Source organism: Sycon ciliatum, chromosome 1 (assembly GCF_964019385.1).
Source record: "Sycon ciliatum chromosome 1, ocSycCili1.1, whole genome shotgun sequence".
NCBI classification, from domain to species: domain Eukaryota; kingdom Metazoa; phylum Porifera; class Calcarea; order Leucosolenida; family Sycettidae; genus Sycon; species Sycon ciliatum.
In genome coordinates, this window is record NC_088643.1 from 732,002 (window position 1) to 746,026 (window position 14,025).

General features: G+C 46.9%; 2 protein-coding genes across 2 annotated transcripts in view; both read left to right on the forward strand.

Annotated features, from left to right (window-relative positions):
- LOC135809794 (histone acetyltransferase p300-like) overlaps window positions 1-11,434 on the forward strand; it is a 32,052-nt gene extending 20,618 nt beyond the window's left edge. The window contains exons 19-24 of the mRNA XM_065323224.1: window positions 717-869; window positions 1,207-1,486; window positions 8,725-8,877; window positions 9,336-9,461; window positions 10,348-10,629; window positions 10,918-11,434. Of these exons, the coding sequence (XP_065179296.1) occupies window positions 717-869; window positions 1,207-1,486; window positions 8,725-8,877; window positions 9,336-9,461; window positions 10,348-10,629; window positions 10,918-11,424 (1,501 nt within the window). The 3' untranslated portion in view covers window positions 11,425-11,434. The remainder of the gene's footprint in view (window positions 1-716; window positions 870-1,206; window positions 1,487-8,724; window positions 8,878-9,335; window positions 9,462-10,347; window positions 10,630-10,917) is intronic.
- Window positions 11,435-12,194: 760 nt separating this feature from the next.
- On the forward strand, window positions 12,195-13,802 carry LOC135809783 (mediator of RNA polymerase II transcription subunit 15-like). Its single transcript, XM_065323216.1, has one exon. It carries the CDS (start codon window positions 12,195-12,197, stop codon window positions 12,954-12,956), a length of 762 nt encoding a protein of 253 aa, XP_065179288.1. The 3' UTR covers window positions 12,957-13,802.
- The last annotated feature ends 223 nt before the right edge of the window (window positions 13,803-14,025 follow it).

Below are 14,025 nucleotides of genomic sequence, written 5' to 3' on the forward strand. Positions count from 1 at the left end.
TCAAAGGGACGAACAAGAAGACTGACAAAAGGCCTCTCGACTACAAAATCGCGCATGCTCATATCACACATGCACGCGACTAGACGAGACAGTTTGGGGAATGCCATCACACAGGAAAACAACACATCATTTTACAACACCTGCCCCCTTGATGACATTCCACGAAATAATAAACCGACACCACGTTCCACATGCACAACAGCAAAAGGAACCACAGCAAAACAGAAAAACCAAAACCAACCAACAGCTTACATTGTAGCACAACAAAACTGGGCCACGACACAGGGCCAAACCAAGACACAAGAGCCGACGCTCTAAACTCAGGCACACAAGGATAACCGAAACACGAGAGCCAAAGCTCCAACAAAAATAATAACAAAGGACAAGACTAGTTTGGTTTACATAATTATTATTGACAATACGGCAATGGAGACAACACTCAAAGGGACGAACAAGAAGACTGACAAAAGGACTCTCGACTACAAAATCGCGCATGCTCATATCACACATGCACGCGACTAGACGAGACAGTTTGGGGAATGCCATCACACAGGAAAACAACACATCATTTTACAACACTGTCTATCGCTGTGTACTAGAGTGTTCACAAATCATCAAACATCTCTCATAAAAACCAGCCTTTTTATTATTATACTCAACTCTGTGTGTTTGTGTGTACATGTGCGTGTTCGTGTATGTTTCTTCCATTAACCCAGGTTTGATGAGCTAAGTGGCACATCTTTTCCGGAGGAATTTCCTTATGTAGCAAAGGCTGTCTTTGCGTTTGAGGAAATTGATGGCGAGGAGATGTGCTTCTTTGGCATGCACGTGCAGGAGTTTGATTCCGACTGTCCCGAGCCTAATAGTCGGTAAGATCTATATCCTATTATCCATCTTGTGTTTCTACTTCTCTCTCTCTCTCTCTCTCTCTCTCTCTCTCTCTCTCTCTCTCTCTCTCTCTCTCTCTCTCTCTCTCTCTCTCTCTCTCTCTCTCTCTCTCTCTCTCTCTCTCTCTCTCTCTCTCTCTCTCTCTCTCTCTCTCTCTCTCTCTCTCTCTCTCTCTCTCTCTCTCTCTCGACTTTGACTTTGACTTTGACTTTGTTTAGTTTGCTGTACAAGTGCATGTACTACATGTAACACCGTTGACTGCTGAGTGAAATCTCTTCAAGACTTGCTCTCTATTCTCTGCGTATTTTTATTTTGTAGGCGTGTATACCTTTCGTATCTGGACAGTGTCCATTTCTTCCGACCAAGGCATTTGCGTACTCAAGTGTATCATGAGCTGCTTGTCGCCTATATGGAGTATGTAGCAAAGCGAGGCTTTGTCACTGCTCACATTTGGGCATGCCCTCCTGAGGAAGATGACGACTACATTTTCCACTGCCACCCATCTGAGCAGAAGACACCAAAGCCGAAGCGTCTACAAGAGTGGTACAAGACCATGCTGGACGGAGCAGTTGCTCAAAAGGCTGTTATCGATTATCGGGTAAGTACTCTAAATCAACTAATTTTCGCTGATTTCGCCGCTTGGTTCCAACTGGCCAAAGTTGATTGGAGGCGAAAGTTTATCATCGAGGCAAATTATGCATAATTCAGCCATGGCTGCATGTGTGGGCAACAACTAACGATATTTTTGAAAACTCCAATCGGCCAAAAGTTTCATTTCGAAATTGGCCAAAGTTTCTCACTGGCTAAAATTTGTTGACAAGCAAGAGGTAACTACGTGTAGTAGTAGTAGTAGTAGTAGTAGTAGTAGTACTAGTAGTAGTAGTATTCTTTTATTTTCCATCGGAAGCCTCAACAGTGATGAACACAACTCTTAAGAGGGCCGATAACAGAGTAGACGGGTGTGGGGTGAGAAAATTAATCGATGTTTAAACTAAACTAAACTGATACTTGGAACAATAAAGCAGCAGTAAGCAGTAAACACAGGTATACAATACAAGCGATGCAGATCAATGAGGCCGTTTTCTGAAAAGAAGATCAAAATACTTCTATCTAGAAAATACTTCTTTAGGGGCCGTCCAAGGTTACCAATAATATTTTCAAAACGAAATGTTTTCGTTTGTGGGTGGGTGGGTTTGATGGAGTTTCGTTTTGAAAATAATTATTGAATGCTGATGGAGAATGCCCAGTTACTTCTGGATGTCGAAAATTGACATCAATATTTTATTGGAATTCGTTTTAACTGCAGAAAAGGTGGGTGGGTGGGTGGGGGCTGAAAAATACTAAAACTTTTCGTTTTGTAAAAATAATCGGTAACCCCGGACGGCCCCTTAACCCTTTCACTGCCACTGTCGACGAAAGTCGACAGCGCATTCATGCACTCTGAGTGCCACTGTCGACGAAAGTCGACAAGCAAACATGCAGTCCCCAGTGCCACCGTCGACTTTTGTCGACAGGCAGACTTCACCCAGTTTGGGCCACTATTTTTGACTATTGGAGATGTTTAGCCGTGGTAGAGGGCCACTAGGCCCTAGAAGAGGTCCATACCCATCGAAATACGCTGCCAGAAGCATGGGTTGCCATTTGAAAAAATCGAACCAGCGTCGTTGAAAATGCGCATCTGATTTTTAGCCGAGCGGCGCGGAAGAAATCGGTTCTCACGCACTTCCACCTTCCTGAGTCGGTGCCAGTTTTTTTCTCTTTCCCGTAAACTTTCATTGCAAGGAGCATGACATTTGGTTCAGACTTGATGCCTAGCCATTACCCAAGACTCCAGGCGGCTATCCATTGCGATAGGCGGTTGGAGTCACGGGTAGAGACAACCACACGACGGATTCCTCACGGACGCATTCACTGCAAACTTGGCGGAAACAGCGCTGGCGGCGCTCACCGAGTCCAGAACTAAACTTTTCTAAGAACTACCACGTTACAATGGCGACCAGCACAGTCAAGAGACACTACAGGTATGTCAGCTACAACATAATTATATTCTTTCTAAAACGACACCTACCTCAAGCTCAATACCTGACGATCTACTGCAAGCTGATGCGAAAGTGCATTACACCCGCGAACGCCGCGCTTGTCAACGGAACAGGGAAGCGCTTCACTCTCCGAAGTCGAAATGTATTCGGACTGCTGATAGTCAGGAGAACAAACGACCACCATGGCGGCAGAACATTCCGCAGCTGTTCACCGACACGATCTGCTTCACCAAACGACTTACGATCGTTTCGTTCTCCGAGTTTTCTGGTGGCAACAACTAGAATTTCGTCCGCAACAACAGGACGAAAGTCTCTCGCAACTGAAGTCCTGTTGCCACGAAGACAGAGAACATTCCGCACGCCATCTCTTCTGCTTCCAGTGTTGTAGCTCTCCGGTCCACTGGCAGATCTTTCAATCCCAGCTAACAAAAAAAGGATCTGCTTCTCTCTCCAAAACAACAACTAATTTTACTTCGCGAGTGTCCGGGCCGATCGTGTACATAGTGTATGTAGCGCATGCGGCGCACGGCGCACTTTCGCATGACATGACATGCATTTTTGCACAGCGGCTGGCGCTAGAGCGCCCAGCACGGTTGTACTTCGGATTTTGCGATTTTTTTCGACGGCAATGGCTTCCTTTATGAGTTGTCTACCTACGATGTATACTTTGGAAAGCGATATTCCGTACAGAAAGTACCAAAAAATCCATGAAAAGTTGGCCTTTCGATTTTTCGAGCTGGAGGCAAAAAGTGCCTGGCAGGGAGGGGGTGTACAGCTCAGCTGACAGCCTGGCAGGGAGCGCCTTGTCACCTTGAGTGGTCAGCTGGCAGTGAAAGGGTTAAGCATGGTCATATGGGATAAGGCAAGAATTAAAGAGATGTTTTTAAAAACGAATTCAAACTAGGAACGCAGTAAACACAGTTATACAGTACAGGCGGTGCAGATCAATGAGGGCGTTTGCTGAAAAGAAGATCAAAATGCTTCTGAAAAGACGCTGCGTCTTTTAGCATGGCCGGAAGGTGCTTAGCAAATGTAGTGCTGTGCTGGGTGCGCCACTCCACAGGCAAAGAATTAAAGAACAGTGCAGCACGATTTGAAAAGGAATTGACACCGTCAGTCGTCCGGAATTTAGATATTGCAATAGCAGCATTAAAAGAGCTTCTTGTTGTCCTAGGGCCGGTTGAAACTTGAGGGAAAAGGTCCATCAGATTTGGGAGAGGGAAAACGACATGATTAACATGGATAAATTTTGCAATGCTACGAATAAGGTAATGTTCAAATGGATCAATCGACAATCTAGCCAACAGCGGCATGACGTCATCTTGTAGTTTCGAGCCACAAGCAGCGCGTACAGAACGACGATAAACGGACGAGAGTCGCTGTCGGTCCTTGGCGGATAGCTTCATTGCAAAGCAAGAGCAGCAGTATAGTAAGTCAGGCAGGATAACAGAGAGGATAAACTGCCGTGTTGCCTTCAAACTTAGTTGCCGAAAACACCGTCGAAGAGCGCCAACTTTTGTGCAAGTCTTCCTAACGATAAAGTCTATGTGACCAGACCAAGAAACATCACTGTCTACAATGACTCCCAGGATTCTCGTGCTAGACACTTGAGTCAGAGGCTGTTGGTTAAAAACGATTGGAGTTGAGAGGGGTTGAGAAGACTTAGAAATCATCAAAGTTACAGTCTTTGTTGTATTAATGCGCAGCCCAAGCTCGTCTAGATCCATAGAAATTGCAGATAACGAATCAGTAACGGTAGCGACGGCCTCGGCTTGTGTACGTCTGCTGGCATACAACGTCATGTTGTCAGCGAACATCGGGAGCTTGCAAGAAAAGGCCTCTGCTGTCAATGGGAGCTTCCGTACATAGATGTTAAATAGAACTGGACCCAGAATGGTGCCCTGTGGCACGCCTCTAGTGATTGCCACCAACGGAGATGTTCCAGTGTGGGTAACCACCCTCTGTTGTCTGGCACAAAGGTATGATCGGAACCAGGCCAGGGCCGCTCCCGAAATACCGACAGCTGCGAGAGCAAGAAGAAGCTGCTGATGCTTCACCATATCGAACGCTTTTTCAAATCAATACAGACAACCGCCGTATGCAGTCCAGCGTCGCGCTCATACTCACAACACTCGCACCATACACTACGTAAACAACGTAAACAATTTGAGGGTGATAACACTTTCCTTCTGTACACACAACACTGGCTTGTACAAGTGATTGAAGATTGCCTCTAAAACTTTAAGCTGCATAATATGAGTAGACTCGCACGGCACAACACAGTGAAAGAAGAATCCGAGTACGAATGACAACAATCAGGATGACCCACCAAATCCTGTAAACTGCCGATTTCTTCACATCCAACTCCAGGTCACAATCACACCCGACCTCACCAGCCTCATCGCCATCCGCTTCATCCTAAGTATCAACTTCTCCAACTGACTCATCTGAACGCTCCTCCTCTTCTCCCCCATCCACCGACCTCCGTGTTAGCACCTGGTCACCTCCTCCCTACTCCACCGACTCATCATCATGCTCCGCATCCTCCTCTTCGTCCGCTGACCTCCGTGCTCGTTTCCGGTTGCCTACTCCAACCGGCCCCGCAGCCCGCACGCCACCACCACTGAAGAAAACCGTGTAGTCCACAGCTGTACGACGCGGTCGTAAACACATGGATCTGGTCGCCACTGGTCCCGAGATTTTCTGTGGCGAGCCGGCCGTTGGTATCAGATCATTGCATGTTGACTGTGGATCTGCCACATCCACCATGGATGGTTCCACGCCAGGTGCTCTAATAGTTGACGGTTCTGATCGCAACACGAGTGTAGGAGACACCACTGGCAAAGGAACGTTCCTCGGCCTGTCACACCCACTGTGCTGAGGAGCTGATGTAGACATGGGTGCAGTCGAAATGCTGTCAGTCGATTCCGAAGTCTGCTTTGGAGGCTGCACTGGATTCTTTCTAGGCCGGCCGCGTCTAGGTCGCGTAGAGCGCTGGGATTCCGGTAGAATCTTCAATGGTACGTGTTGTTTGATGCGTGTGTACAGGTGTTGAACAGTCCTACCAACATACCGGCTACCACACTGCCGGCAATCAAACTGGTAAACCAGATGGCTAAGTTGGCTCGGCAAACATTAATAGGTTCTTGACCTTTCCAGGGCAGACACAAATAGATAGGGCACCTATCTGGACCAACGGTCGGTTCTTTGTCATTCACCGTGGCATGGAGTATTTTGTTGAGCACATGATCTGGATAACCGTTCTTAATGAAAATTGATTTGAGGAAGTCCAACTCTGCCGACAGTTTGCTCTCAGAGCAAATGCGCTTTGCGCGATCGACAAGGTTGCGAACAAGATTCAATTTGTATTGTGTGGAACAGTATGAATCATAAACTATATACTGTCCTGTGAAGGTTGGCTTGCGGTAGACCGAGGTGACGGTACAAGTATCAGTCTTCTCGACTTGCACATCCAAAAAAGCCAGTTTTCCAGACTGCTCGTGCTCGCAAGTAAATTGCAGGGCAGGATGCAGGTTGTTAAGTAACTCCAGGAACACTTCGCTTTGCTCTTTGTTATCGAAATATGTGAATGAATCATCTACGAACCTTACGTCCAGATCTGGTCACATACACGCTTCAATTCTCGACTCGCAATACGGTATTACCCTACGAAAATGTTGGCTAATACAGGTCCCAGCAGCGACCCCATGGCCACTCCGTCCACTTGCTTATACATTATATCGTTGAAAGAGAATTCCACGCCAAGCGTAACCTGTGTCATCAAACTCCGGAATGCCTCTTCTGGGAGCCAAGGAGTACTAGTATCATCAATGTCGTTATTGTGGTACAAGGCTTGGGCACAAATGTCAATAGTCTCCATGACAGGCACATTAGTGAAGAGACTCACGACATCAAACGAGCACATATGAGTATCCGAAGGTATGGGATTATTGTGAAGCATGTCAACAAAAGCAAACGTGTCCTTTACATTGCGCTTACAAAAATGTTCCTGGACCGGCTGCAGCATGCCACATAACCACTTCGAGATACCATACTGCGGTGAAGCAGTCATCGACAAGATGGGGCGAAGCGGACAAGATGTCTTATGAATCTTAGAGAGTCCATACAATCTCGGTCGTGCAGAACCAATAGGCTTCATTCTCAGGAACTCGGATTTTGTAATTTCCTCCTGCAGTTTGAGTTTCTTAAGATATGATGCTAGGTGTGCTTCCACTGTGGCTGTTCTATCATGCATGGAGACAGGGCCAATAAGCTGGAATTTCGTTGTGTCTTGCAGGATGGTGGCCATTTTGTTAATGTAATCCTCATGGGTTATCAAGACCGTCGCACGGCCTTTATCCGGACGTGTAACAATGATATCGTGGCGATTTAAGAGTTCTCGGCGTGCTTTTAGGTGCTCTTTCGACAATGAGAAGGACTTCAGGTCAGGTGGTTTGTGCGCATGTTCTTCACCGAGCGCTCTGATGGTAGCATCGCATATTGACTTCTGTGCCTCCGAACTTGGGGAGAATTCATGTATCTTGCGATAAAATAATTCAAACTCGGTCATTACTATTTCTCTTTTGTTAGATGAGGGCGGAATGCCGTAGTCAGTGTCGACATATATGAAATGCTTACTGTGCAATTTGTTGTCTTTGTAGCTATATTAAAACTGCTGTTTCCGAAACGCTTGTTCAGATAGTAGTAGTAGTAGTAGTAGTAGTATTTATTATTTTACTAGGGCAATCCCCACAGACTGTGAGTCTTTTTACAGGGTACCCTAGGTAAGTGTGTGGAATAGAGCTGAATGAAGAAAGCCGTAAGTGACTGAAATAGAGTAAAGAAAAAAGAAAACGGTGGCTGCATACTGTGCCATTATGTGTTGCAAAAGAGGCTGCGAAGAGTACTGTTGAACATTGCAAAGGAGGCTGCCTGGCGGCATGCTGCTGGAAGCGATTTCCACCTGTCAGCAGCCAGGTAGGGCAAAGCATAGAAACCATACCGTGACGAAGCATTAGGCAGGGCTAAAGCCGGGGCGGACTGTCCCCTGGTCAAGGCATTGGTATAGTTGCTATTTGATCTAAGTACAAAAAGCTCGGCTAGTAGAGGGCTGCGGCGGCCATGCACACATTGATAGACATTGCAACATATTTTTAGGTTATAGCTTATAACGGATGGCGACAGGAATGATTTTGTGGCGGTGACAAATGGTGGCTGTTGGGTGGCATGGTGGGTAGCCAAATGTAATCCTGAGGCTACGCTTGAAGCATCGAATGAGTGTGTTGTATAGGGTTGCTGATATCGTGTGAACGTAGCAGTTGCTGGCGTACTCCATGGTGGATTGGATAATGCTTAGGTAAAAGGAGCGTTGTGCCTGGGTGGTCATGTGATGTCGTATTCTGTGGAATGCGGCCAGCTTACGGTTGACGTCAGCTACAACTTTCCCGACCTGCTCCTTGAAGGCAAGGTGCTGGTCAACTAGCACTCCAAGGTAACAGACACACTGGGAAGGAGATACTGGGAAGTTACCACAGATGACAGTGAAGGTAGGTGGAACTGGGGTTGTCTTCCGGTGGACGATTAATAGTTGCGTTTTGTCGGGGTTCAGTAGGAAGCCCAGTATCTGCCACCGATACCTCATCCAAAGGGTATCAAACAACATGGGAGTACATACAGAAGATGCCAGTGTAGCGTCAGTGATCTACGTATTGAATTTACGACAGTTGTGCATGTTCTTTGTGAGGATATACTTGCAGTCTAATGTTGGTCATCCTTTCTCACTTTTTTGATCTTTCAGAATATTCACCAGTCTACACTTCAAGATGGAGTCAGCGTACCCTCCGGTTTGCCATACTTTGAGGGTGATTACTGGCCTAACATGGTTGAGCAGATCATCCAGGACATAAGAAAGGAGGAGGAAGAAGAGAAGAAGATTGCAGCTGAGGCCGAGGTGTGCATTGTCTCCAGTGCGGCTTAACAGCTGATTTTTTACATCTTTTTCGAACACTTATAATAAACTCCACCCCAAACCTTTTACCACACTGGGCGGATGTCATTTTGGCATCAGTAGTAGTTCGTCTTGTGACTATTGGCAATTTGAATGGTTCAATGCTGCTGAGATGGTGGAGTGCATGGGATTCATGTGTTTTTAATTGTAACAACTCACCGCTACGGAATTTTGAAGAAACTACCTCATGCGTTGGTTGCTTACGCTTTTCCTGCTGACTTGACCCGTAACTGACTTACGACAACACCATCCAGAGCACATAATGAGTCCACTGAACGGAAAAGTGGGAAAGGTGCACTCTCGAACATTGAGAGCAACGAACTTTCTTAAAATCATCGCCGAAGTTGCTACAACCGATGAGGTATGTTGTTGTGTGCCTGTATATTGCCCAACATGTCAAGCAGAAGAGTGGCAAGAAGGGATGCTCACGGAAGTCTGGCAACAAGAGCGGGCTGCAGAAGAGCAAGCCAGCACAGAAGAGGGATGTCGCTGTGCGTGTGCTGACCCTGGTGGAGAAGCACAAAGATGTAGGTCGCTGTTTTGTGTGTTTCACTCTTTCTTTGCGCTACGTTTCCGGTCTCTCGTTGGCTGCGCTGACAAGTTCGATTACACATGCGTTTCTTCGGGGTGTAAATAGCATAGAAAGATGTTCGCTCCCCCCACCGGAGCTCGCGCTTTTCCACGAACTTTACTTAACTTGTTTGTTCAGTATCATGGTGTATATCATTATGGTACTGGTTTGTGAAATATTGCCTTCGGCTGTTACTCCTTTAGCGAGACCAGTTCTGCTAGTTCTGCTAGTAGCATAATACCTTCTACAGTCCATTCATTGGAAACTGGCACCCTAACTTGTTGGTGTCTCCCGCACATAGTTGTTGGTGTCTCCCGCACATAGTTGTTGGTGTCTCCCGCACATAGTTGTTGGTGTCTCCCGCACATAGTTGTTGGTGTCTCCCGCACATAGTTGTTGGTGTCTCCCGCACATAGTTGTTGGTGTCTCCCGCACATAGTTGTTGGTGTCTCCCGCACATAGTTGTAGATATTGTGAAAACAACAGTACATCCTGCATTGTGTGACCTATGCAATTACTCCTTGCCACATTTGAGGCCAGAAAAGTCCAAGAACAGGGTAAATAGAAATTGGGACAGGTATGCTATGGCAAAATGTATGGAGAAGCAGATCCCAAACCCAGATTTTTGAGATTTAAAGTGTGTTTTTGATCCTCAATTCGGCCCAAATCAAACTTTCAAAAGCCAGCGGGACTGTTTCCAATGAATAGACTGTAGTAACTTAGATCATGCCCTAGTAGTTCCTAGCTCCTTGGAGGTTGCTGGCATTGTGTCCTACCCCTATTTGTTGTATTCGTTGCTGCCACATAATATAATTAGCTTTATTCTTGTTCTCTTTGGCCAGGTGTTCTTCACCATTCGACTGATACCTGCGAACAAGGTTGCGGACCTCGAGCCCATACAGGATGTGGACGAGCTGCGAAGTGGCGATCTGATGGAGGGCCGGGACTCATTTCTTACCTACTGTCGCGAGAACCGTTTTGAGTTTTCGTCTGTGCGCCGCGCGCGGTACACTACGATGTGCATGCTCATTGAGCTGCACGGCCAGTCCAATGTCTTCGGCTACTTCTGCAATAAATGCTCTGCTGCCATTATTGGAAGTCGTTCCCATTGCACAGTGTGTGAGGTAAGTCTGCCGTGGCAAATATTGCTATTGACCAGTGTGTGTGTGTTTCCAGATTTTGTTTGTATCTGTTGTCTCAAGTTCTCTTAGTTCTTCTAGAGTAGACTGTACACAGAGGTACACGATAGAATTTTTATCCACATGAATGTAGCTTCTTCTGTACAACATGCAACACCTGCAGATTGCAGTTTCTTTACTCACCAGTAGTGTCCAAATCTGCCTCCATTCTGTATCCGATTGTTGTTTTGTATGTGTTTGTGCTTTGTACGTGTTTGTGCCTCCTTGTGCTAGGATTATGACCTGTGTTCTAAGTGCTATCAGGAACACGGCCATGATCACCCGATGGAGCAGATCCACAACATGGTCGGTGGTGATGAAAGCTTTGAAGGTGCCACGGGAAAATCTCAGCAACCTAAGAACCAGCGCTGCTACATCAAGCGGTGTCTGGACAGTCTTGTTCATGCGTGCCAATGCTCAGCCCCCGAAGGAACCTGTAGCGAACCGAGTTGTGGCAAAATGAAGAGAGTAGTTGTCCATATCCGCACTTGCAAGCTCAAGTCTAATGGAAACTGTCAAATATGCCGTCAGCTCCTGCTTCTATGTTGCTATCACGCTAAGCACTGCAAATCCTCACCATGTCCAGTGCCGCTTTGTACGAATTTCAAGCAACGAAAACAGCAGCGAGCAATGAAGGGCCGGCATATGCAGAATATACTTATGCAGCGCCGGATGGCAGCCATGAACATGGGTGACAGCAGTGCACCCGCAATTCTGCAGCAGCAGCAGCAGCAACAGTAGCAGACTCCTGCTGAATCTAGTGCTGGCAACAATACAGCGAGTGAGATTGGGAAGCGTATGGCTACCCCAGATCAGGTATCTACACCGAGTTCCAATCAACTGAGGTCCAACCACAGTGGTTATCTGGTAATATCCAGCAGTCCCTAGCTGTCACATCTATGCAGAGTCTGCCGTCTGCAGCGTCTTTATTGCAGCCGCCTAACAGTGCATCGCCAACTCTTGCAGCCAGTAGCCAGCAGTTTAATGCTGCAGCTGCTGCCATGGGCCTGAATCCAGCAGCTGCTCAGCATACCGGTCAAAGTTCTGCTGCTAACTCTCAGCTGATGCGCATTATAATGAATGACAGCAAGGCGCTCAGTCCCCAGCAGCAGCAACAGCTTCAACGCCAACGTATGCACCAAATGCAAATGCAGGCACTGGCATCAAAGACGCAACAGCAGGCGAAGCAACATCAACAGCAACAGCAGCAGCAACAGCAACAGCAGCGGGGAGATCTCAACCGTCAGCAGCTGGTGGAGGCAGACCGTCAGCAAAAGTTAGCGCTCATGCTTCGAAATATTCAGTCCCAACCTGGTGTCGCTACTCAGGGCGCTGCGAACAACGGAACGCTGGGCGGTGCGCAGGCCGAGTTTCCTTCTCAGCAAGCAGTTCAAGAGTACTCCAAGTCACATCATCTACCTGCCAATCAAGCCAGGGCCATGCTTATTAGCTACATTCGAAAGAAGCAGCAGAAACGTCTTTAGCAGCAACAAAAGCAGTACCAACAGCTAATGCAGCAAAGGCAACAGGCAACATCAGATCAGCAGTCACTTCAGCAGCAGCAGCAGCAGATGTCGCTTGCCCAGCAAGCTAATGCTGTTACTGACAAACTGCAGCAGTTCCAGCTGCAACTGCAACAGCAGCAACAGCCAGCCACACAGCAACTGCAACACCTTCGGCAGATTCAACAATTGCAGCTTCAACAGCAGCACAAACAGCAATTGCAGGCTACCAGTGAACAGCAACAGCAGCAATTACAGCAGATGCAGCAGATCCAACAACTCCAAGAGCAGCAGCAGCGACAGCAGCATGAGCAGTCGCAGGCACTTCAGCAACAGCAGCAAGCTCTGAGTGCTGCTGCTTCTGGCCACGCTGCTTCCAGTCTGTCTTCCGATTCTGGAATCGCAGATGTTGCCCTTGGAATGCCATCGTCGGCTAGCTCAGCCAATGTTCTGCAGCAAATGGCAAATAGCACATCTCCACCAGCTGCGAACAACATCTTATCGAATGCATCTGCCGGTGCGCTAAAGTCCTCGCCATCACCAGTTGGATCTCTAGCTGGCCTACCTAGTACTATGCAGCCTTCACCAAGCATGATGCCATCTGAACTTGGTGGCTTTGAGAAGCTGCTGTCGGATCCCATGATGACCAGTTCGCCATCGCTGTCGGGTTATAACAGTTTGCCGTCAATGGTAAACCCTGTTGATGATGTCCTGGCCGATCCATGCTCTTCATCTGGTGATAAGCTGGAGCATCTGATCAACACTCTGTAACTCTGTCGTCTGTCTTGAGGAGAACACTATGCCTGTCAATATATCCTACAAGTGACCCACTATATACGCATAAGAACTACGCTGACGTTTGCTCTGAATTCACCGGGGCTTGTGTCTACGTGTGCCTATGCATGCAGTGCCGTGAATACGAAACCATACATTTTCGCCACACTGGTGCTAACATTGAGTGTCATTCTATTGTCCGGTTTTTTTTATCCCCGTTTTCAGATTCACCTTAGGTGGGCGAGTCTGCCCTCTTTATGTTGTCTCCTTGCGTGCTATTGACTATCCTGTTTTGCTGTCTTTTTAACGCCTGAGTGAAACTGTTGCTTTAGTCAAGAACTCACACTTAAACCTTTTTTTGGGTTTTAAACTTCGCCCTTTTAAACATGCACATTTTTGTGTGAACCCTGCCTGTGTGGCCACGGCTTTAGAGGTTTTATTTTCAACATTGATGCCCAACTGATTTTTTCATCTTGTCTCATATCTTCTCAACTGTACATAGCTGCCAGTAGGTGGGTGTTATTTGTGTCGTTTTGCCCTATGAAAATTACTTACTCGATGACTATGATTTGAATCTATTTTCTGCTTAAATTGTCTTGCTCTCGTCATGTGTTCAGGCGGTGTATTATATTGCCTGGCTGGTGTGCTGATCGTGTGATGCTATGCTGTATGTCTTGCTGGCCGGATATCCTCCATCATCCGCATTGTCGCTGAAATCTATTGCACACCTGCACTGCCGTTGTGTGCGTGTGTACCTTCTAACATCCCGTGGTATGTATGGATTACTGCCTGAGTGCGAGCGAGTACAACGGTAATACTGGCTAATAAAATGATTGAACGGCATCAGCCGTGACGTCATGTATCAAGCCGGTATTGCCCATTAACGAGTGAGATTACAAGTTGCAGTAAATCGTTACATATTATTTTTATTGCATGCTTGACACCCTTACATACAGATGAGCATTGCAATTCCCATTCTTGCACTTCTTTGACCTGGACTTGGGGTTGGGTTCGTTGAGAAATGTACGTTTGAGGCTTTGAGCTCTGATTTCTTCACTATTACTGT